Source organism: Hibiscus syriacus, unplaced genomic scaffold (assembly GCF_006381635.1).
Source record: "Hibiscus syriacus cultivar Baekdansim isolate YM2019G1 unplaced genomic scaffold, ASM638163v2 tig00112399_pilon, whole genome shotgun sequence".
Taxonomy (NCBI): domain Eukaryota; kingdom Viridiplantae; phylum Streptophyta; class Magnoliopsida; order Malvales; family Malvaceae; genus Hibiscus; species Hibiscus syriacus.
In genome coordinates, this window is record NW_024063321.1 from 433069 (window position 1) to 456412 (window position 23344).

The 23344-nt window shown below is 36.2% G+C and overlaps 1 protein-coding gene across 1 annotated transcript; it reads left to right on the plus strand.

Moving 5' to 3' along the window:
• The first annotated feature begins 12514 nt into the window (after positions 1-12514).
• Positions 12515-23266, plus strand: LOC120179021 (polyamine oxidase 2-like). The gene is made up of 10 exons (XM_039184755.1): positions 12515-12997; positions 13740-13849; positions 14087-14175; positions 14278-14391; positions 20906-20993; positions 21158-21243; positions 21345-21447; positions 21895-21992; positions 22094-22523; positions 22839-23266. The coding sequence occupies exons 1-10, from the start codon at positions 12958-12960 to the stop codon at positions 23145-23147; spliced, it is 1467 nt and encodes a 488-aa protein (XP_039040686.1). The 5' UTR covers positions 12515-12957; the 3' UTR covers positions 23148-23266.
• Positions 23267-23344: the final 78 nt, after the last annotated feature.

A 23344-nucleotide genomic window follows, 5' to 3' on the forward strand; every position in this document is an offset into this window, starting at 1 on the left:
GAAAAGATTTCATCATAATCAACTCATTTCTTCTGTGAAAAACCCTATGCTACCAAGCGAGTCTTGAACTTCTCCCCCTTTTTTTCTGTTACTGCTGGTTTCTTCTTATACACCCATTTGCAACCAATCGGCTTCTTACCCTCAGGAAGGGGAACTAACTCCCATGTACGATTTTGATTCAAAGACTCCATCTCCTCAACCATGGCAGCCATCCACTTATCGTTTTCCTGATTAGTAACGGCATCATGAAAAGTAACCAGATCATCACTGCTAACAGTAAGTGCAAAAGAGACCAAGTCTTCAAAACCCAATCTGCTCGGGGGCTTTATATTCGTCCGTCTCACACTGTCTCTGGCGAGACTATAATCCTGCAAATCATCCGTAGCGAAACCACCAGAAGTCAGTTGAGAAGTTTCTAGTTTCTTAACTGGAAACTGCTCAAAATCTACCACTGTCGTGTCTTTCTTCTGCTGCAACATGGATTGTTCATCAAAAACAACATCTCTACTGATCACAGTTTTCTTCGCAACTGGATCCCAGAACTTGAATCCTTTGACACCTTTCTTGTAACCCAGAAAAATGCACTCATTCAATTTTGTATCAAGTTTGGATCTCTCATTAGCAGGTACATGCACATAAGCAGGACAACCAAAAATTCGTAAGTTATCAAAACTAACATCATGACCAGTCCATACCTCTTCTGCAACTTTCCCAGCCAAAGATACCCTTGGCGATCTGTTGATAAGATAACATGCCATGTTAATAGCCTCGGCCCATAAGTGTTTGGGAAGCCCCGCATTCAACCACAAACATCTGGCTCTTTCATTCAACGACATGTTCATCCGTTCCACAACACCATTCTGTTGTGGTGTCTTGCGCACTGTAAAATGCCTCTTAATCCTATGCTCCTTACATAACTGTATAAACTGTGAATCTGTGTACTCCGTACCATTTTCAAACCTCAAGCACTTGAATTTTCGTCATGTTTGGTTTTCTACCTCAGCTTTCCACATCTTGATCTTCTCAAAAACATCATACTTATGTTTAAAAAAATACACCTAAACTTTCCGTGAAAAATCATCAATAAAAGTAACATAATACCTAGATCCACCCAGAGACGATGTCGTGGAAGGCACACATACATCAGAGTGCACATAATCAAGAATCCCTTGAGTTGTGTGCTTCGCAGTCTTGAAACGGACTTTAGTCTGTTTACCAAAAACACAATACTTGCAAAAATCGAGCTTACAGCTTTTGACAACATGCAATAAATTTCTTTTGTGTAATTATGCCATACCACGTTCACTAAGATGAGCAAGATGCATATGCCACAATTTTGTAGTATCATCACATGACTCAACAGAATAAACTCCACCTACAACGGTACTCCCTAACAATCTGTAAATATTCTCTGCCGTCATCTTTCCTTTCATCACATTCAAAGCTCCTTTAACAATCTGAATGGTCTCCCTATCCTCATCAGCCTTAGGGATAAAACCATTCTTGTGCAAAGTGCCCAAAGAAATCAAATTCTTCTTCAAATCTAGGATATGTCGAACACCACTCAATGTCCGAACAGAGCTGTCACACATCTTAATTCTGACATCACCAATACCTACAATATTGCAACATCGATCAACACCCAAATAAACAGAACCAGAATTAACCGACTTGTATGTCGAAAACCATTCCCTATTTGGCGTGATGTGATAAGAACATCCAGACTCAAGAATCCACGCATCTGTCAATTGAGTCGTTGAAATAAAAAACATATTACCCTTACTACAATCAGAATTGTCATCCTCGACCACGTTCACAGACTTGGATAAAACATCACGCTTCTTATCAGTTTGCTTTTTCAACTTCGGATAGTCTTGCTTCATATGTCCCGTCTCCTTGCACTTGTAACAGTGAATTGTCTTCTTATCCCTAGATTTGGATCTAGAATTCCGCTTGCCAGACCCTGCCTTCTCTAGCTTCTGTCCACGGTCTCGATTACCATTAACATATAAGCTATCGGCTTGAGAGTTTTCCCCTGCATTCTGCTTCCGCTGGTTGTGAGCCAACAAGGCTGCAGTAATCTCCTCAACATTGATAGTCTCTTTCCTATATGTAAGAGTAGTCACCATGTGTTCGTAAGAGGAAGGCAACAAACATAACAGAATCATCGCTCTGTCTTCATCCTCAATTTTCACATCAAGTCGAGCCAAATCAGAAACGATTTGATTGAAAATATTCACGTGTTGCGTCAAATCATGATCGTCCTGCATCTTCAGCCCATACAACCGCTGCTTTAGATACAATTTTGTCGTTAAGGATTTGGACATAAACTGACTTTCTAACTTTCTCCAAATTTCGTTTGAAGACGACAGATGCATGTCGTGATACATAACCTCGTCTGCCAAGCATAATCGTATGGTTCCTGTCGCTCGCTGTTGCAATTCTTCCCAATCATCCTCCTCCATCGACGCCGGCTTTGTAAGTCGCAAAACCTTCAGGATCCCCTGTTGCGTCAACAGATCCTTAACCCTTATTTGCCATAATCCGAAGTTACCCTAACCATCAAATTTCACAACTTCGAATTTTGCTCCTAACATCTGATACCAATTGTTGAAGAATCGAAAAAGAAAATGAACGTATACAAGAATTTTAATGAGGTTCGACAATGTGCTTACGTCCTCGGTGCCTAGGCGACGCTAGAAGTTTTATTCACTTCGCTCACTCCGCTCCATCCCCTGTCCTCTTTACCGGTATATTTATGAGCTATACCTAACAGTTTCAAAATCATAATTAGAGCACTGATCAAGACTGAACTTGTTTCCTTTAGGAATCAAGGATATCATTTGGTTTACTCTCACTATGTTTATAGCTTATACAATTATCAACCAAATTTATCTAAAAACTAAACGATATAATCACTTGATGAAATTTGTTATACAATTAATTGAATCATACTTAAACTCATAAATGGATTTACCCAATTTTGTATCATCATACATAATTTTTTAATTGCACCGTATAAAAGATTTCATCAATGTTACAATTGAGAAACACAATTTTGAAATCCAACTTATGTAACTAAAAATCAAATATGAGCAACAAGTATCATAATTATCCTGAAAGAGTCTTTCAATGAAACTAAAGAGAAAGTCTACAAAATTAATGCATTTTTTAGTATATCTTTATATACAAATGTCAACATCACCATTAACATCCATCTTAATTATAAATATCCATTTATAACCAATCAACTTTGCACTTACAGGTAATGGGATAAGTCCTCAAACTTTATATATATCTTATATAAAAGTTATACTCTTCTTATCTGACATTAATCCACTTTTGAGAGTCATGACTTTATAACATGAAGAAAGTTGATTAGATCATCTTTTATCATTCTACTGCCATCCTTATTTCTTGTAGAAACATAAAAATCTAAACTAATATTTCTCTCATCTCTTGGATCTTCCTAATAGCACTTGTTCTTTGATATTGTTGAGTTTGATCTTCCTTAACAATTTCTTATCTTAATTGGAGAAATGTTCAAAATAATCTTATTAAGATTTTAGACTTATCGACATGTGTGAACATATGGATATAATCAAAAGAGATAACAAGAATTGAGTTATAATCAATTCCTCCTTAAAATTAATTCTTTAAAACTTATATCTTCCTTCAAACTTAACATCCTAAAACATAGTGTTATAGATCTCACTTTAAAAATATTTTTAATTATGAAATCATAAAACTTATAACCCCTGGATCTCTCAAAATAACCAAAGTAGTTTCTTACTATTTTAGAATTTAAATTCTCCAAATATATCCCAACTTAACTTAAAACAGAACAACCCGTTGTAACCTATTGTTGTCTCTTTTAAGTTGGATCCTTAATAACTATATTCTGATTTTATTTTGCCCTTATCTTTATATGCACTTCTCAAGTTAGTACTTTCAAACTTATTATGCTTCAACCTTTCTTCCTCTTACACATAATGAGAAATGAGATCATTTAAAGTTCATTTCTCCCTTTTAGTTGATTAAACTCTATAGGAAGCGAATGAAGAGTAATGCGTCTGTGCATAAGAATGACCGAAAAAAGACTGTGGTGGCACAAGATAATTGGTGGAATTATACTCAAAAATAGCAGAGAATGATGGTCTAGCCACGTAAACTGGTTCTGGCATCGGTGAACTCATGCGCAGGAATGAAGCGCGACATCCTCCTCTTCGGGAAGCAGGGGCACGGGGCGGTGATGAGTGAGCTGGTTGGGAGATCGAACCATTCAGGACCTCCACCACGGGTAGCGGGTCAAAGCACCGACAGCATCCTTCGAGGACAGGCGGTCGATGTGGGTTTTCGCTTTGATTCATTGTAAGAATGATAGAAAAAGCAAAAGATTAGTGGAAAAGAAAATGGAAAATAGTGATGAAACTAACCTTTTCTGTTCAAGAACGAACGGTGATCAATAGTGGGAGTGGAGTTTGACGGTAATTCGAATTCATAGAAGGTGGTTCATGGTTTTTTATCGAGCATGGGTAAGTCGCCAGAGCGGAGTGATGATTGTATAAATGGGGGAAGCACACAATCGGAGTAAAGAAAAAGTGGTGGTGGCAATTGTGGGTGGTCAACGTACGTTTGGAGAAGATGGAAGAGTTTTGGTTTTGTTGGGTTTACGTGAAAAAAGAGGGGATAAGATATGATAGGAAATAATAATTTAATTTTGATCAAAGGATAAAATAAAATTTTGAAAAGGTGGATAGTGATAGGGTGAAAATTTCGGCTGAAAGCAAATAAAATAAAGTGTTTGGAATTTGGGGGAGATTTGGTGGCGTAGGCGACAATGAAGAGAGGATCAAATTTTGGGTTTTGCTAACGTGCACCGACCCCACTTACCTTGCTAACGTGCGCCCCTTGCTTTAATGAAACGGTGAGTTTCAATTTTGAATGCAATTTGCACCCAAACTGTCCGATTTACTCTCAAAATTAGCGTGCTCTCCAGCTCCAATTTCCTTTGAAATTTATTTGCCTTAGGCTTGCATGCCATGCTTGATTCGAGTCGATTCTTCGACTGTTAATTCGAACCACTTCTGACGAATAATTTTAGATTCAACACCGAAAAATGGGGTACTTACAAAATCATGAAAAATTCAAGAATTAAATTCAAGAAAAATAAATAATTAAAATCGAAAACAAAGCGAAACTAAAATCGAAAACAAAGTGAAACTAAAATCGAAACAAATTAAATTAAATTAAAAGAAATTGAAATATGGGTTGTCTCCCAATAGTGTTATTTTAACGTCGTTAGCTCAACGACCTGCTTAGTTCAGATCACAAGTTCTGAGAGTGACGCTCTTTCCATTTCATTCGTTTCCTTCATCAGGTTAATTTTTCCCCGAGAAAGCCATCGATCAAATTTTCCAATTTATCCTTATAATTCTGAAGGATGTCATGATATTTTAGTTGTTCTTCTTTTAATCTTGGTTTCGTATCCAAAATTGAATTCTTCAAACATTCCCATAATTGTTTAATTTTCACCTTAGGTGTTCCAGATCTGTCGTCGACATTTTCTACTTCCCTGTATGCTCAACAACATTAGTTTTTAAATTTTTTCCAATAGTATATTCAATGCTACATACTCTATCAGGAAATTTCATCGCTTTAAAAATGTCAAAAGTAACCTTTGAATTCCATTGTGACAAAGCCGCGGAGAACATCAATTTTTTATTCGTCATGCTCAAAAAGGGCCCTCCGAGAAGAATTTGGGAACCAGTACTCATGTGATTATCATCCATGTTTGTAATACAGAAATCAGCTAGAAAAATTAAATTTTCTACCTTTACCAAAACATTTTCCAAGACTCATTTGAGATAAATAATTAACCCATTTAGAGTTCAAGCGCAATTCTTGTTTCATGCAAAGGCTTGTTAGTAATCATTTTATAAACAGTAAATGACATAACACTAACCGAGGCTCTAAAATCACACATTGCTTGCTTAATCGGAAAATTACCAACTTCACAAGGTATGGAGAACATACCTTAGTCCTTTATTTTTGGTGGAATTTTTATTGTTAGGATCGTGAAAACATTTTCACTTAAACTTACCTCCCAGTTGGCTTTCTTTTGGAGGTGTAGAGTTTTTTCAAATATCACGCATATCGCAGAACTTGTCGAATTACCTCGAGGAGAGGTATATTTACTTCAACCTTTCGAAAAATTTCAAAAATTTCCTTCTCCTCGATTTTCTTATCGCGCGCTACCAGTCTCGAATGGAAGGGATGAATGGTTTCGTGTGATAGAGAAGAATGAGTAGAATCGATTTTAGAAGGTAACGAGGAATAAATAGGCACAAATAATTTACCTGAAATTTTGAGATTTGGTGTTTCTTCCTATTTGTCAATATGTGCATCCTCCTCATTCTCCAGGACTTTGGGATTAATCTCAATTCCAACATTTGCGTGGTGATTCGGCTCCGTTTGAGATAGTAACTTTCCTAGTGACTGTAATTTTCCCATATCCTGGGTTAGTCGGCCCACTTGCTTATCCAGTTCTTGTAAATGTGCTTCGGTGTTCCTTGGAATTCCTTCTGGGAATTGATTAATTCCCTTTGGGAAATCAGCATTCTTTCTATCATCGCCTCCATCGGCGTCCTTTGCATTTGTTGTTGGAAAAGCTTCGGTTGATAATTTGGTCTTGGGTTTTGCTCATAGCTTAAGTTCCGATGGTCTCGCCAGCCCAGATTATATGTATTTTGTACATATTGTACGGTCGTTGGGGAGGTCCTAGGAAGCTTCCTACGACATTGACTTGGGTGTTTTCTTGAAGCATCGGGTAGCAGTTCATCGAATGATGCGGTATCATGCATATCCCACAGGCTTTGGTCATTCTGGATTTTTCTGCAACTAATGAACCCACAACTTCAATTAATTTATCTAACTTGTTTTCTAAAGAAAATGCACTTATCTCTTGAACCTGCCGGATAATTTCACTAAAAAATTGCTGTGAATTTGCTAGCACTGTGGAAATTAACTCTCTCATAGTAGTTGGCGTCATATTTACTAAGACTCCTCCACTTACGGTGTTGATTATCTTCATTTCCAAGGGTGATAATCCCTCATAGAATACTGCAATAAGGTTTGTTCGCTCAATCCATGTTGCGAAAAACTCGCACAAAGCTTTTTGAACCTTTCCCAATAGTCGTAAAGACTTTCTTTGAGCTTTTGTCAGATTGAAAGAATGCTCATCCTTAGCTCACTTGCTTTTGCCGCTAGGAAATACCTATCAAGAAACATACGGCTCATATCAGTCTAAGAATTAGCCAAGTTATGAGGAAAATAAAATAACCATTCCTTAGACGAATCGAGTAAGGAAAAATGAAACACTCTTAATTTAATTTTATCTTCGGTAACTCCCTATGGTGTTATACTTGAACAAACCATATGGAATTCCGTCAAGTGCTTATGAGGATTTTCATTTGGAAGATCGTGAAAAATAGGAAATAAATGAATCAAACCAGTCTTTAATTGAAATGCTGTTCCGCCTTGTGGGAATGTAATGCAGAGTGGCGTCTCAGCAGTAGGAGCTGCAACTAGCACTCGGATCGTTTGTTCTTCTGCCATCAGAATCGAATCTTCGTTATTGGTCTCAAAATTTGTGTCAACTTCATATTCGGATTCTAGATCTGGATCTGAACTGAGTTCTTGTGTCTTTCTTTTCTCTCGAAGCGTTTTTGTGTAGATTCTTCGAGCTCTCACTTCAATTTCCAGGTCAAAATCAAGTAGTTCTCCTGGAATCTTCTTGGTCATAAATCAAAGAAACTCAAAGAAAAAAAATTAGTTATTGTCGTTAATCCCCGACAAAGGCGCCAATTTGTCAAATAATTTCCTTCCTTCACGAATAAAAATAAAATAAATAAAGGAAATTAAATTAAATAGTATAGGAGAAGTTTGGTCGATCTCATAGGACTAATGAGACTGATGAATTTCTTCGTCTTTGATGAATTAAAATAAAATTGAAAGAAAGATTGTAAAGAAATTAAAAAGGAAAAAGAAATAAATAAAATAAATAAAGGTAAATTAAAGAAAATAAAATTTGAAAATTCAGTTGATTTAGGCAGCCTTGGGTAATAGTTCTGACTCAAATTCTTCTGATCATTGAAACAGATTTACCCTTCGGGATTTACGTCGATTAACGCGTCAAGCATGAGTAATCCACGCGACTATGTTGTGCACTAAATACCTAAGTCAATCTTCAATTTTGATTTTGGAAATTAATCAAACCAAGGTAATCTTGATAATGATCAAGTTCCAAGTGCATTAGCAACCAACTCAGACAAGATATTTAGTTTTGAAAAAAATGATTTTATACAAATAAGCGCAGAGAATGAGAGAAAAATTCCGAAGTTATTGAAGTGCTATTCAATTCTCTCGTCAGAATTGAGTCATCGCTTTTACTTGCGGCTAAAAAAGAAAATTAGCTAATCATGAAAAAAGTAATACTTCGCATTTTAAAAATAGAAACTTTAAAAGAAAAATAACATAGAAAGTAAAAGAATAAATTTAATAAAATTAAAAAGAAAGAAATAACAAGAGAATTTTGATGATTCGAGATATTGAATGATGAAAATGACTTACTCGAGATGGGTATTTATAGTTTTTTAGAACCCTAGAAATGCTAAAAATAAATCAAATAAATTACAAAAGATAAATCCTAAAAATGTTTGAATTTAATTCTAAAAGATAAATATAATTTCTTGAATTTGAATTGCTCAGCCGTCTGCACGTCTTCCAGAAGCTTGCTGACTAGACCTTCTAGAAACTGCTGAATCACTACCACCTCAGCATTTCATGCCCGATTTCATGTCCACTGTTCTAGTCTTGATTCTAGAACAAAAAGTGCAGTTTTGGCCCTTTTTAGCACATTTTCCAGAAACTATCGTCCTGCACAAAAAAATGTAAAAGCACCCAATTCAGTAGAAAACATGAACAAACAGCTAGCAATTAAACAAGAAAAGTGGCACAAAATAAACCTCAGTCAGAGCTATTGGTGTATAATGTTGAATCCGAGAATAGCATGATGATTGTGAAGCCTAAAGCCGTGGGCGATATCCTTAAGTCGAAGAAGTTCAAAGGGACGAGGTCCGCCCAAGATATGGAGAATTTCCTTTAGGGCCTGGACTAATACTTCCAAGTCATGGACATTGATGATGATGCCAAGAAAGTAAAAATTGCTAGTGTTTACCTATCTAAGGTTGCACTCATGTGGTGGCAACATAGGTGCCACAATGTGAAGCATGAGAATGCTGTCATCGAGACCTGAGAAGAATTTCAAGCTAGGTTCAACGAAAAATTATACTTAAAGTTTGTCGAATATGAGGCACGATCAAAGTTAAGACGTCTCAAGCACGAAGTTCAAAGGAACGAGGTCCGCCCAAGATATGGAGAATTTCTTTTGGAAGACACCATAAGAGTCTGCATTTAGATATTCATGATTCGTGAATGATCAGCCACATGGAAAGGGATTGTGCAAACTAGCGCATGATTTTAGCTACCTCATAATATCTACAATTCTTTTTTTTCTTTCTTCCTCCATAAACATTTGAGATATAACTTCAAAGACTCCTTTTCAAGTATTAATTGGATAATTGATCAAATATAATTGCCTTGATAAAGTCCTTATTCTAAAAATAAACCTAATAATTTGTCTATATAAAATAAATAATATGAAAAGTACTTCTTCATTTAGAAATTTGTTTCGTATATGAATTATATTATATAAAATCTAGACAATGTGAAATAAATAACTTTTATAGATTTTGTTGATGGAAACAAATTTGGATAGTTGGTTTGAACTGTTTCACTCTTTTTGATTTGGACGAAATAGAGAATAATTGTTGATCGGTGTTTTTCTATTATGAAATAAGAAAGATAGTTTTACAAAGAGTGAAACAATTATAGTAGAAAAGTAAGACCTCTTTTAAGTTTTGCTTTGTCTATAAATATTTCGATCATAGGATGGTTGATGCAGGAGATGGACGCAAGATTTTATTTTATATTAAAGGATGGCATTTATAAAATTTTAGAAGGTAAAAATATATTTTTAATAAAAAATACAAAAAAAATATCTAAAATATATATGAATTTACAAATTTTAAGGGGATCACTTAGGTCTAAAATCACAATAACCATAAGTACGCTATAAGTTTATACAGACAAATATTATCTATCAGATTTAATTATCAAAATCACATTTTCAGTTTCGAATGACCATCATAATAGTCCTTAGGTTGGCATGGCGTTTTTAAAGGTCCCATTTGGTTGATATTTTAAATGACTATGTTTAATATTTTAACGAGTTTAATATCGACGTATAACAAAATTTTATATAAATGTTTTTAATTTAATATTAAAAATTTAATTTATAAAACATATATATCTTAAGAATAACTTAATAAAATCTACTTATGAACAAATTTATATTTTATCATTAAAATGTTATAATCTTATACTTTTATTAAATAACTAAAACGGCAATATATAACCTAAAATAAATAAATAAAAATTGAATCATCTAAAAGTAAAGACGTTTAATTTGAAAATAGTTTAATCTTTTTATTAAATAAATAAAAGGGTAAATTATGCATTTAGTACTTAATCTATTAGTTTTGATATGTTTTAATATCTAAACTTTCAATTTTTAAAATCATACTTAATATTTAATTTTTGTTTCATTTAGTATATTTTCGTTAAAAACTTAACAACACTACATTTTTATGTGTAAATTACATCAGTCATTCCTCAATTATATTCTCACTCTTATTTTGGTACTAAAGTTTAAAATATTTTCAATTTAACTACTAAACTTTCAAATTGTTCATATTTTAATCGCTCTAATTTAGTTTATTAGCATGAACCAACTTACTTTAATGGTAATGTTGTTCCTAAATGTCATGAGTTTGAGCATAAAGATTGTAGCAAGATGATTGAATGTTCATTGTCAAATGGTTAAGAGTATTTAGAACAAATATTACTTTGTAATTACCTTAGATAATAAAACATAATTTATTTTATTAATAATTTTTGTGGCATAATTTTTTTATTTTATTAATATATAATTTAAAATAAAAAATAAATTTGAAAATTGAAATTTAGAGTGATTAAATTAGAGTAATTTGAAAGTTAAGTAATTAAATTAAAAAAAACTTTAATGACCAAAATAAGAGTGAGAATATAATTAAATGATGAATTACTAAATTTGCCCATAGAAAATATACCACTTGCAAATCACGTTAAATTTTTAACTATATACTAAAATGAAATAAAAATTAATCGTTTGATATAACTATTGAAAAATAAAAAATTTAAATATTAAAATAAATCAAAATTAATTATTTAAATATTAAGCACGTTATTAAATACGATTGATGACTCTAATCATACCTAATTTGTCCCCTTTTTTTTGTTTCGTTTCCCCCCTTTTGCCATCCCAATCAATGTTAACAGCAGGCTGCATATCACATGACTGAAACACCCATTTCACTCGCAACCCTCACCGCTTTTGTTCACTTTTAAGCAACACATACCTCTCGTCATGGTTCAACTAATCCCAACACTAATAAACTACATTTTAAAATAGGGTAAATTGCATTATTCCTCACTAAATTTTATTTTCTCCTATTTTATTCATAGTACTTTTAATTTTTTTAATTTATTCACTAAACTTTCAAATTGATTTTGTTTTGTTCAGTCTGAATTATTTTATTATTATTTTATATGATGTGACATTTTATTATTATTATTTAATATATACATAATTTAATATATAAAATATAAAATAAAACATATGGTGGTCGAACGCCACATCGACCGTCGTCAATCGTAGTAAAAGGTGGTCGTTTGGACCCAAATTTCATGTCGCTTCTCCTCGATGCCCTAAGTCCGGATTCGACCTCCATTTTGTTAAAAATTGCTTCGAAGTCCACGAGTTGGAGATCGAAAATGAGGAAGCTAAAATATTTCACTTGAGATTCACTGGTTTGAGACATAATTTGCTAAAACAACCACCAGATTATGGTTTAGTGGTCGAAATAAATGGACTCATGAAATTTGAGATTGAAAGTCCACCATCTATGGGGTCGGTGGCGACTGAAGGTGACTTTCGACCACAATTTATATTTATTTTATATTTGAAATTATTTTATATTAAATAATAATAAATATCATATCATATGAAAATAATAATAAAATAATTCAAAAATATTAAAATATGAGCAATCTGAAAGTTTAGTAAAAAATTAGAAAATTGAAAGTATAAAGAATAAAATAGGAGAGAGAGTAAAGTTCAGTGAATAATAGTGTATTTTACCATTTCAAAATCTACTAACGTGGCATCAAATCTGAGCGCGTACCATTCCTCCATATTTGCGCAAGTGGGAACACATAACCCGCCTTTAATAGGAGGGCACCAGCAACTCTATTAAAGGAGGCAAACCACACACCCGGATTCAACCAAAGCTCCCTATTCTCTCTCTAGAACTTTCTGATTTTTCTTTTAATTTTCCGTTTTATCTCTTCCTCTTTGTGAAGTCCTAGCGAAAATGTGCAGATTTTCTTCCGGTTTCCCATAATACCCCCGAAATATCAGCACTCCGGCGAGTTAATTCTGATATCGGTCTTATTTGTTTTGTCTTTTCCGGTGGGAAACGGGGATCAAAAAAGAGGAGGGACAGAACAGGAAAAATAAAGGAATTCGCATGAGCTGTTTGAGAAATCTGGGTTTTTCTTCTTTGCGTTCGTTGAATTCTTCCAACCATTTCATCACGTGTCTCCTAATTTTTATTCTTCATTATTCCCCTCAATTACCCCCTTCGTTGTTTAATTTCGAAATCAGATCCACTGAACCTTTATTGAATCATAATCCTCTGTTAAATCCCAATCTTAATCCAGTCTTATCCTTATTACATGGAGTCTTCAGGAAAGAGTAATCGCCAATTGAACGGAGGTTCGTTGTTTCTTTTATATATCTGTATTATATTGTTTTCTGAGTTTTCATTCTCATTCTTATGTCGGTAGTTTTTATTTATTTTTTTGTTTAATTAATCGGATATGCAGCTTATCTGACGCCGTGACTGATTGGACAACATACGATTACATAATAAATAAAATTAAGTGTCTGGTTGTTTAAGTTAGTAAAACGTTATTTATTTTAATCATTAGTTTTTCCTTTTTTCCTAACAAAAATGTTGTCATCATCTTAAACTATTTTAAGTATTTCTTAATTCTAGGTTTGACTAGTTTTTAGGTGTTATGGGTTGTTGTGAGGGCAAATTTTATTTAATAGGCAAGCTTGGAATTCAGATGTTCTATTTTTAATAATCATTTTATTATTTAGTTAAATATATCTGCAATTTAGTGTCTTCATGTTAACTTGCTTGACGTTGTTTGACAAGACAATTTTGCACTATCATTTGCTTTTAGATTTCCTAGCTTAGAAAAAGTTTAGACTGAAAGAAGTGTGTTTAAAAATTATGGTGAAAAATGTTTATTCAAAAAATTTGAAGGTTATGCATGGAACTTATGATGCTTTGGGGGCATGATGATGAGAAGGATCTCATTTTTTTAATTGAATATATTATATACTTATATTTCTGCTAATTTTCATGATGCTGGAAGTTTCGTGTGAGCCTAACACAAGTTGAAAACAATAATTCAATATCAGACATTTTTTGGTTACTGTTGCTAAGGTATTTTCCATCCAAATGGGGTGAGGAGGCAAGCAAGATCGGTGATCGTGATTGGGGCTGGAATGGCCGGAATATCTGCTGCTCATGCTCTCCATGAAGCCTCGATTCAGGTAACGGATCCTCTTAGCTTGGGTCTTCTCTAAATCCCTTGAAGGATTTCTCTTCTCTATTGCCATCGTATCATGTATTGTGGTCTATTTGTACATGGGCTAACTTTCTCTCTTTCTAATGATTCGTGTTGGTCCGTTCTTCAAATTTGAATTTTTAAGTATTTGGTGTCAATACGGAGATGGCAGCTTTTTCATTATTGTTTCATGTAATTTGATAGTGATTAATTGTCTGTTTAGGTTACGGTGTTAGAATCCAGGGACAGAATTGGTGGTCGAGTTCATACTGATTACTCATTTGGTTTTCCTGTTGACCTTGGTGCTTCGTGGTACACTTTCTGTTTTCCTTTCTTTATGTGATCATGCAATCCACTTTCGGTTGTATAAATAAATTGTATCCGACTAATATTTCCCAAAAAAAAATTCTTCAGGTTGCACGGAGTTTCCAAAGAAAATCCCTTGGCACCATTAATCAACAGACTTGGACTCCCGCTTTATCGGACTAGTGGTGATAACTCTGTGTTGTATGACCATGACTTGGAGAGGTGAGAAGCATTTTAAATAGCTTCTCTTTACTTTTTTTCTTAATCCTCTATGTTGGAACTGCCATTGAATATTTTCTCGTGGGTTGCTTTCGTGGATAATCTTAGTAGGCGTGTGCAGTGAAGTGCATTATGGGATCGTTTTAGTCATTGTGGCAAGGTGATTAAGGTGTTTATTCCATTCGTTAACAGGAGACCTTATTATAAGGAAAATACGTTTGCTTTTGTGCATTTTGCGAAACCTTGAGGTCGTGGGATCAAGTCCCACGGAGGGCATTTCATAATTTGGAGGTCTCCTACGGAAGCTGCTCTCAACCTGGTGTTGGGGGCAGCCTACTATCTTACCTCCCCCCTTACCCCATACATATGGGAAAAAAGGGACAGCCATTTTTTTTTTTTTTGTGCATTTTGCGAGCAAAAATGATCTGCATCTTGCAGTTGAAAAGATGAATAACGTATCGTTCGATGGGAGGAGAATATCTGTGTCGATCGCTAAGTATCAGAAGAAAAGTACTCCGCCGAGCTTTAACCGTACGAATGTAAGGAGGTCTTCAGTTGCTGGTACAAATGAGTTGCGGAAGAAATTATCATCGCCAGCTGCAGTTGCAGAGGAGGAGTTTTTGAATAAGTTTTATGATGGAAGGTCCTATAAGGATTCGGTTGTCGGAACAAAAGAAGTTGAGGGCCAGAAAGTGGGGAGTATTGGAGAAAAGGTAGAAGGGAAGACGTCGAGGGATATTTTTATTCCAATGGAGGATAGGACTTGGCTTAGAACGTCCTTAACTGGTATTTGCAAGCCAATATTTGAAGTTGAGTTTGTGCAAAGGGCGTTAGGATCTGAAGGAATCAATGTCAAAGTGCTTAAATGGGGATATGCAAAAAACGCCTGTCTGGTAGTTTTCCAGACTACTGAGGAGAAAGCTTCAACGATGGAAAACAAGTGGGAAGCCTTGTCCTTTTGGTTCGATAGGTTGGAGCAAGTTATGGAAGAAAAAGGAATTCCACTACCTTATTATCAAGTTTCTATGATTGGTGTTCCTCTTAACTGCTGGTCAGTCCCTTTCTTCACTAGCTTGGCGTCGAATTGGGGCAAACTAGTTAAGATACAAGAACAAACTGCTAAAAAAGTGGATTGTAGAGTAGCCCATATGTTGTTAAGGGTCGAAAGTCCTTTTGATATTCCTCCCCATATCACTATTAATACGTATGGGAGATCGTTCTTGATCAAGATTAAGGTGGAAGGAAGTGAAGATTTTTTTCCGGAGCTTGAGGATTTGGTTGAAGATGATGAAACAGTAAACAATGGGTTGAACTTGCCGGAAGAGAGCCTTGGTGTTGATATCGATGAGCAGGAAGGGAGGTTGAGTGAGCAGGCGTTATCAGACAACCATAACAGTGTACAAGCATGGGCCTTGGAATCCTCTCAAGGGGAGCGCACAATTTTCAATGGACAGTTGGAGGGAAAAGGGGTTTTTCAAAATATAGTGGCAGTTGATGTATGTGCAGAGGAGACAGTTCTTGAGGAGGATCAGGGTCAGCAGAAAAAGATGGGGGCTGGTACAGATGAGAGAGAATGGGTGGTTAACAGGGGTGAGGTCCCATTGGGGCTTGATAATGTTGACCAAGTTAATGGGCTCATTGGTACTGTGGGTAGGGTAGAAGTCTTTGGGCCTATTCAGGGTAGTCCAAGTTCAAATAGAGGTGGTTACAAGCCTGATGAATTGGCTAATGCTAGGGGCGAATGTGAAGGCCCTCAGCAGACAGGTTTGAAGGCTTCAGAGTTAGATTTTGCTGCAGTTCAGAACGGAACAATTGGATTACAAGTCAGTAAAATTCCTACTAGGAGGTGTTCTTCTTCCCCTCCAACAAATCGTGTTTATCCCCCTAAGCTAGCTACCATTTTCTCTGACAGAGTTTACAGCAGATCTAATAAGAAGAATAAAAGAGATGATTTGAATAAGGGTTGTGCCGCAGTTGATTTGTCGATTGATAATGACGAATTGGAAGTAACTTGGCAGGTTAGCCAAATGTTAGGTGTTAATTTTGAGGGGGGTAAGAAAGCTTTCGCTGAGAAATTTTCCGAGTCTAATTCGGTTAGGGGGGAGAAGGGTGGTTATTAACCCTTATATTTGGTGGAAGGTTTTTTATCTTTTTAAATTATATTTTTATGGTTCGTGTCTCTTGTGTCACTTGGAATATTAGAGGTTTAGGTAGGATGGAAAAGGCTAGGGCAGTGAGGAAGGTGGTTGTTGATAAGAAACCGTCGTTTCTTTTTCTGCAAGAAACGAAATTGGAGATGGTTTCTGTAGGTTTGAGGAGGAAGTTGGGGGGTAAATATCTAGGTGGGATGGGGGATTCTCCGGCCGTGGGTGCATCAGGAGGATTGGTTACTTTTTGGGATGAGGATTGGTTTTTACCTCATTTGGTGAAAATCTCACCAAGGTTTATAGCTTTGAAGGGTATAGTAAAGGATAACCAAGTGGTGTGTTGTTTTATTAATGTGTACGGACCCTCTGTTGAAGCAGAAAAAGAGGCGTTTTTCGAGGAGTTATCCAGTTTTATTGCTACATTGGGGTGCCCTTTATGTGTAGCTGGAGATTTTAATGCTCATTTGTCACAGGAAGAAAAGTGGGGGAAAAATCTGTATGAAAATTCAATTGGGTGGTTCAGGGAGTTTTTGTTTCATTCAAGTTTGATGGATCTGCCTTTGGTGGGAGGAAGTTTTACTTGGGGTAACAACAGGGAAGATCCTACATTTGTGAGGTTGGATAGGTTTTTAGTTTTTGCCGAATTCTTAGACTTATTCCCGGATGTCGTGCAGCTGTTATTACCTAAGTCAATTTCAGATCACAATGCTGTGGCATTGGATTCCAGTAAGATAAATTGGGGTCCGAAACCCTTTAAATTGTTCAATTACATCATGGAGGAGGAGGGTTTTAAGGAAGCTGTGGAAAAGGAAATTTCACAAGCAAAGAGTAGGAAGAGGATGAACATTGAGGAGCTTCTTAGAGTTATAAAGGTTGAAATCAGGAATTGGTCTAATGGAAGCAGATTGCAACTTTAAAGTTTGATTGACAGCAAAGAGAGACTAATTTCGAACCAAGAAGCTCTATTACAACAAAGGAATCCTTCCGTTTCTATAGTGGATGTTGCAAAAGAAAAAAGTGAATTATAGACATTATATAAAAAAGAAGAATTAGTTTGGTTCCAGAAATCAAGGGCGCAGTGGATTATGGATGGAGATAGAAATTCAAGGTATTTCCATCAATGTGCTACAAATAGAGGGAGGAGGAATGCTCTTAATTCTTTAAATGTGAGTGGAAATTTGATTGTGGATCCGATAAGGATAAAAGCTACTATTTTTGAATTTTTCAAGAACGCTTACAATGCCATTCCGACGGTTGAAGTTGAGAAGTTGGAATTGACTTTTTCTAGACTTTCGGAGGATCAAGTTGCTCAATTAGACATGATGTTTTCGGAAGAGGAAGTTTGGGAAGCAGTTCTTTCTTCGGATAGCAATAAAGCTCCAGGTCCTGACGGATTGAACTTAGGTTTTTTCAAGAAATTCTGGCCGGTTTTGAAAGGTGACATTCTTAAGTTTTTTGAAGATTTTTACAAAGGGAAGAAGTTTGGGAAAGGTGTCGATCATTCCTTCATCACTCTAATTCCGAAGAAGCAGATTCCAGTCTGCATTGAGGATTACAGACCAATCAGTTTGGTAGGAGGACTTTACAAAATCTTGTCTAAAGTTTTTTGTCAAGAAGGTTAAGGCAGTGCATAGGGGGGTTAATTGGTCATTCTCAATTTGCTTTCATCCCGGGAAGGCAGATTTGTGACTGCTCCTTAATTGCTAATGAAGCAATTGATTTTTGGAGGAGGAAAGGAAGGGAAGGTCTTGTCTTCAAAGTGGATTTCAAGAGGGCCTACGACACTGTTGATTGGAATTTTTTAATCAAAATTATGGAGTGTATGGGGTTTAGTAGAAGATGGAGGTCGTGGATTCATAATTGCTTAAGTTCAACTTCTATTTCAGTTCTTGTCAACGGCTCTCCAACTGAAAGTTTTAACATATCTAGGGGGCTCAGACAAGGGTGTTCTCTATCCCCGCTTTTGTTTAATATAGTGGGTGAATTTCTGAATCTACTGCTGTCTAAAGCAGCAGCATTGGGGCTGTTTGAGGGCTTTCAATTAGGTTCTGATATTTCTTCGCCGATGCTGTCTCATCTACAATTTGCGGATGATTTGATTATTTTTTGTAAAGCTTCAAGGCAAATCTGAAGAGGGTTTTGGTTGTTTTTTGAGTTATGTACTGGGCTGCAGCTGAATTTGATGAAGAGCAGAATTTTTGGTATCAATTTACAAGACAATATTGTTGGGGAATGGGCAGATTCTATTGGTTGTTTAAGAGACTCCTTTCCGACAGACTACTTGGGGTTACCATTGGGTGCTAAGAGGAATTCAATTCAACTTTGGGATCCGATTGTAAATAAGTTTTATCAGAAATTAACAGGCTGGAAAATGTCTTCTTTATCAATAGCAGGAAGGACAGTCTTGATTAATTCAGTCTTGAATGCTTTGCCTAATTACTATATGTCACTTTTTAAAATGCCAGTGGTTGTGAGGAAGAAACTGGAATCTATTTTGGCCAACTTCTTGTGGGGTTCTTCGGATGAGAAGAAAAGGCTTCATTGGGTTAATTGGAATACAGTCTGTAAAAATAAAGAGTTGGGGGGATTGGGAATTTCGGATCTAAAAACTATGGAATAGAGCTTTATTGGGCAAGTGGGTTTGGAAGTTTGGTACAGAGAAGGACTCTTGGTGGAAGACATTGATTTGTTCTAAGTACAATGTGGGTTCGAGCTCTATTGTGGTAGATGATAATTTGCCCTCTAATGTGTCTTGGATTTGGAAAGGTGTTTTAAATAACTATTGGTCTAACGACTCATTTGGATTATGCTTTCGAAATAATCTCGTGCTTCAGGTGGGAAAAGGAGAATCTATCAAATTTTGGCTTGATTCTTGGATTTCTAATGTTTCCTTGAAGACTTTGTTTCCTAGGCTCTTTGCTCTGTCTGTTAATAAGGAAGGTGTTGTGGCTGATTTTGGGTGTTTGTCGAATGGGGAGTGGGTGTGGGATTTACAACTTAGGAGGAATTTAATGGATAGTGAGTTTGAGCATTGGATGGAACTGATGGTGTTGCTGGATAATTTTCGCCCGCTGTTGAAGGGTGGAGACCGTGTTGTGTGGAAAGGTAGTGGGGATGGTGAGTTCTCGGTTAATTCTTGCTCAAGATTATTTTCAAGTTTAACAAAATCTGACAATTCTTGGTTGGAGATTGTGTGGAAGGGTTTAGTCCCACCAAAGGTAGAGATTTTCCTGTGGCAAGTTATTCATCAGAAGATGGCTGTCAAAACTGTTTTATTGAGAAGAGGGGTTAAAGATATCGAAAACCCTCTTTGTGTGTTATGTGGAGAGGAACCAGAATCTGTCAGTCACTTATTCTTTTCCTGTGTCCAGGTTTGGCAAATTTGGATAAAACTACTCCGTTTGTGGAAAGTTATTTCAGTTTTTCCTAATAATCCGAAAGGCTTCTTGCTTTCATGGTTGCATCTTAGACCCTACTCGGATATTTGGAGATTTATTCCAGAAGCAGTTTTGTGGTCTGTTTGGCTGTGCCGGAATCAGATTGTTTTTGAGAATGGCAAGATGGACAAAGATAATTTGTTCTTTTTGGTGAGGTTTAGGGTGGCATCATGGTTTTTAGCAAAAAATAAGGATTTGTCTATTCATTTGGACAGCCTTGTGGGAGATTTTACTTTGGCGGATAAGCATAAATCCCCCTCCAATTTTCGACTGTCAAGATTAAAATGGTACCCTCCTCCTTCCGGGTACTTTAAGATGAATGTTGATTGGGCAGTCAATTTTGACTGGAAAAGGAGTGGTATTGGTGGAGTTCTTAAAGATGCTGGTAATAACAAGCTGGTTTCATTCTCTAAAGCTTTAGGACCTTGTTCTCCTATTCTAGCTAAGATTTATGCGATCAAAGTGGGGTTAGATATGTTTTTTGATTCAGTTTGGAGGGACAAAGGAAATCTGATTTTAGAAAGTGACTCGTTTCTGGCAGTGAAATGGATCAACAGCCCGGATCTCTGCCCGGTTCACCTTGTTGATTTTATTACAGAAATTCAGAAGTCAGTTGAGCTTCATAATGTTGTTATTAGGCATATCAACAGATGTATTAATGAGGAAGCTGATGGTCTAGCTAAGTCAGGAATTGGTTAGTGAGTGTGGAGGTTGTTTTTAGGAGCTGTGCTTTTGGCATTTTATTTGGTTATGTTTCTTTGTTTAGGCAATTTTTTGTAATGTTTGGTAATCTTATGTAATTGTTGGTTATTAATCTACTAAGGCACTATTTTCCTCCTTCCGCTACTTGTCTCCTTTAAAGAGACAACTATGAGGGAGGTTTTTAACGAGGCCTTCTATTCCTATCAAAAAAAAAAAATATTACCTTTGCAGCTATGCACTCTTTGATATGGATGGTTGTCAAGTTCCACAGGATTTGGTCACTAAGGTTGGAGAAGCATTTGAACGCATTTTGCACGAGGCAAGTGCTGTATGTTGTTTCATTGGTTCATGTCTCTCAAGCAGCTAGCATTGTTTAAAGAACAGAACTTACAGTTTTTTTCTTTTTCCTAGAATCTGAGAACTGTCATGGTGATGTTCAGTCTCAATCTGATTTTACTTCCACTTTTTGTTATATGATTGCAGACAGATAAAGTGAGAAAAGAGCAGAGTGAAGATATGTCTATAAGTCTGGCTTTCTCAATCGTTTTTGAAAGAAGACCAGAATTAAGGTCTAACTAAACAGTTCTCTGTTATTCAGTAAATTTTTCTTCATCTCCTATTTCACAGCCTTTGAAAACTGAATATTCAAAATTCCTTTGTTAATCTACAGGTTGGAAGGGCTTGAACATAAGGTACTTCAGTGGTACATATGCCGAATGGAAGGCTGGTTTGCTTCGGATGCTGATACTATCTCACTTAAAAGTTGGGACCAGGCAGGTTTTATTTGATTTCTTCTTGTGTTTTTTGTGGTTCATTGACCTGTGTTCTTTAACGAACTTATTCAATGAAGCACCAGAATTACATTTAGGCAGAGATGTGTCTTCTTATGTTGACAATAGGAACTCAAATATGCAGTAGAGGTTAGAATGTGATTGAACTGTTGAAACATAGTGTTGGCTTGATGTCTTTGTACCCAATGAATGAAAATCTTTCAATCAAACTTAGGATCAGATCCTAGTTTGATTCACTCACAACCCCCCCCCAAAAAACACACAAACACACATTTTGCATCTTCTGCAAATTTATACCTCATCTATGTAATTTTAACTGTATAGCTTGAACTCCTTTTAAGTTGCTTATTATGATGCTCCTCAACGACAATGGCTTGCTTTCTGTGCTTCCACTTCTTACAAGTTTCTGTTTCCATGTTCTATCTTTAGGAAGAGCTATTACCTGGTGGTCACGGACTCATGGTCAGGGGCTATCTTCCTGTCATAAACACACTGGCTAAAGGTATTGACATCCGCTTGAACTACAGGTAATTTAACTTGAGTAGTTGGTTCATCAGTTTGTATGTCCTGTAGCATATTTGGATGCGTTTATCAGCTGATGCGTATTTTTGCAATTCATTTTCATTAGAGTTACAAAAGTAGTGAGGCGTTACAATGGAGTTATGATTACTGTGGAAAATGGAACTACATTTGTGGCAGATGCTGTTATCGTTGCTGTTCCCCTAGGTGTACTAAAAGCCAAGACCATCAAGTTCGAACCAAAGCTTCCTGAATGGAAGGAAACAGCAATTGATGATCTTGGAGTGGGAATTGAGAACAAAATAATATTGCACTTTGACAAGGTGTTTTGGCCTAATGTGGAGTTTTTGGGAGTTGTTGCTGAGACATCGTATGGCTGCAGTTACTTTCTAAACCTTCATAAGGCCACGGGCCACCCAGTCCTTGTGTATATGCCTGCAGGGCAGCTGGCCAGAGATATTGAGAAATTGTCTGATGAAGCTGCTGTAGAGTTTGCCATTATGCAACTGAAGAAGATTCTTCCAAAGGCATCTGCTCCGGTGAGTCAATTTCTCGAATCTATACTTCTTTCTAAATACGTGGGAGATTCATGATGATGCATCAGTTGTATTCATCTGTTTAAGTCACTTACATGAAGGGTTCTTTTATATGTAAAAATTACTTTGTTAATTTCCGTTGTTTGTTGTCTAGCTCCTGCATACATATGAATTAAATCATAGAATTTGTAAATTCAAATCTGCTCTTGTCAAATTACAGTTTGTCTAATGCCCGCATTTGTATCCAAGGTTGCCAACCCTTTTATTCAGATTCTTATGGTAGTAGCTAAATGTTTAAATTTTTTCCTGGACCCACAGGTTCAGCATCTTGTTTCTAGATGGGGATCCGACATTAATACACTTGGCTCCTATAGCTATGATGCAGTAGGCAAGCCCCATGATCTGTATGAGAGGGTAAGGGTCCCAGTGGATAATGTATTCTTTGCGGGGGAGGCAACCAGCATGAGCTACCCAGGGTCCATTCATGGTGCGTTTTCAACGGGGCAGATGGCTGCCGAGGCCTGTAGGATGCGCGTACTGGAGCGATATGGAGAGTTGGACTTGTTCCAGCCAGTGATGGGAGAGGAAGGAGAATTTTTTGTCCCGCTCTTGATCTCTCGTTTGTAAGTAGCAACCTGTCTTGTGTGGGTGACACATTGATCCCAATTTCAAAGACGCTTTTGATTGGTTTGATGTGTATAGTCGCGACCTGTAATGAAGTTTAACTAGTATTTAATTAAGAAAAAGTATATAGTTGAGGTGGAGCATGCATGCATGCCTTTGTCAAAGTATGTGTTTTGGATTTGAAAGGCGCAGTGCGTCGT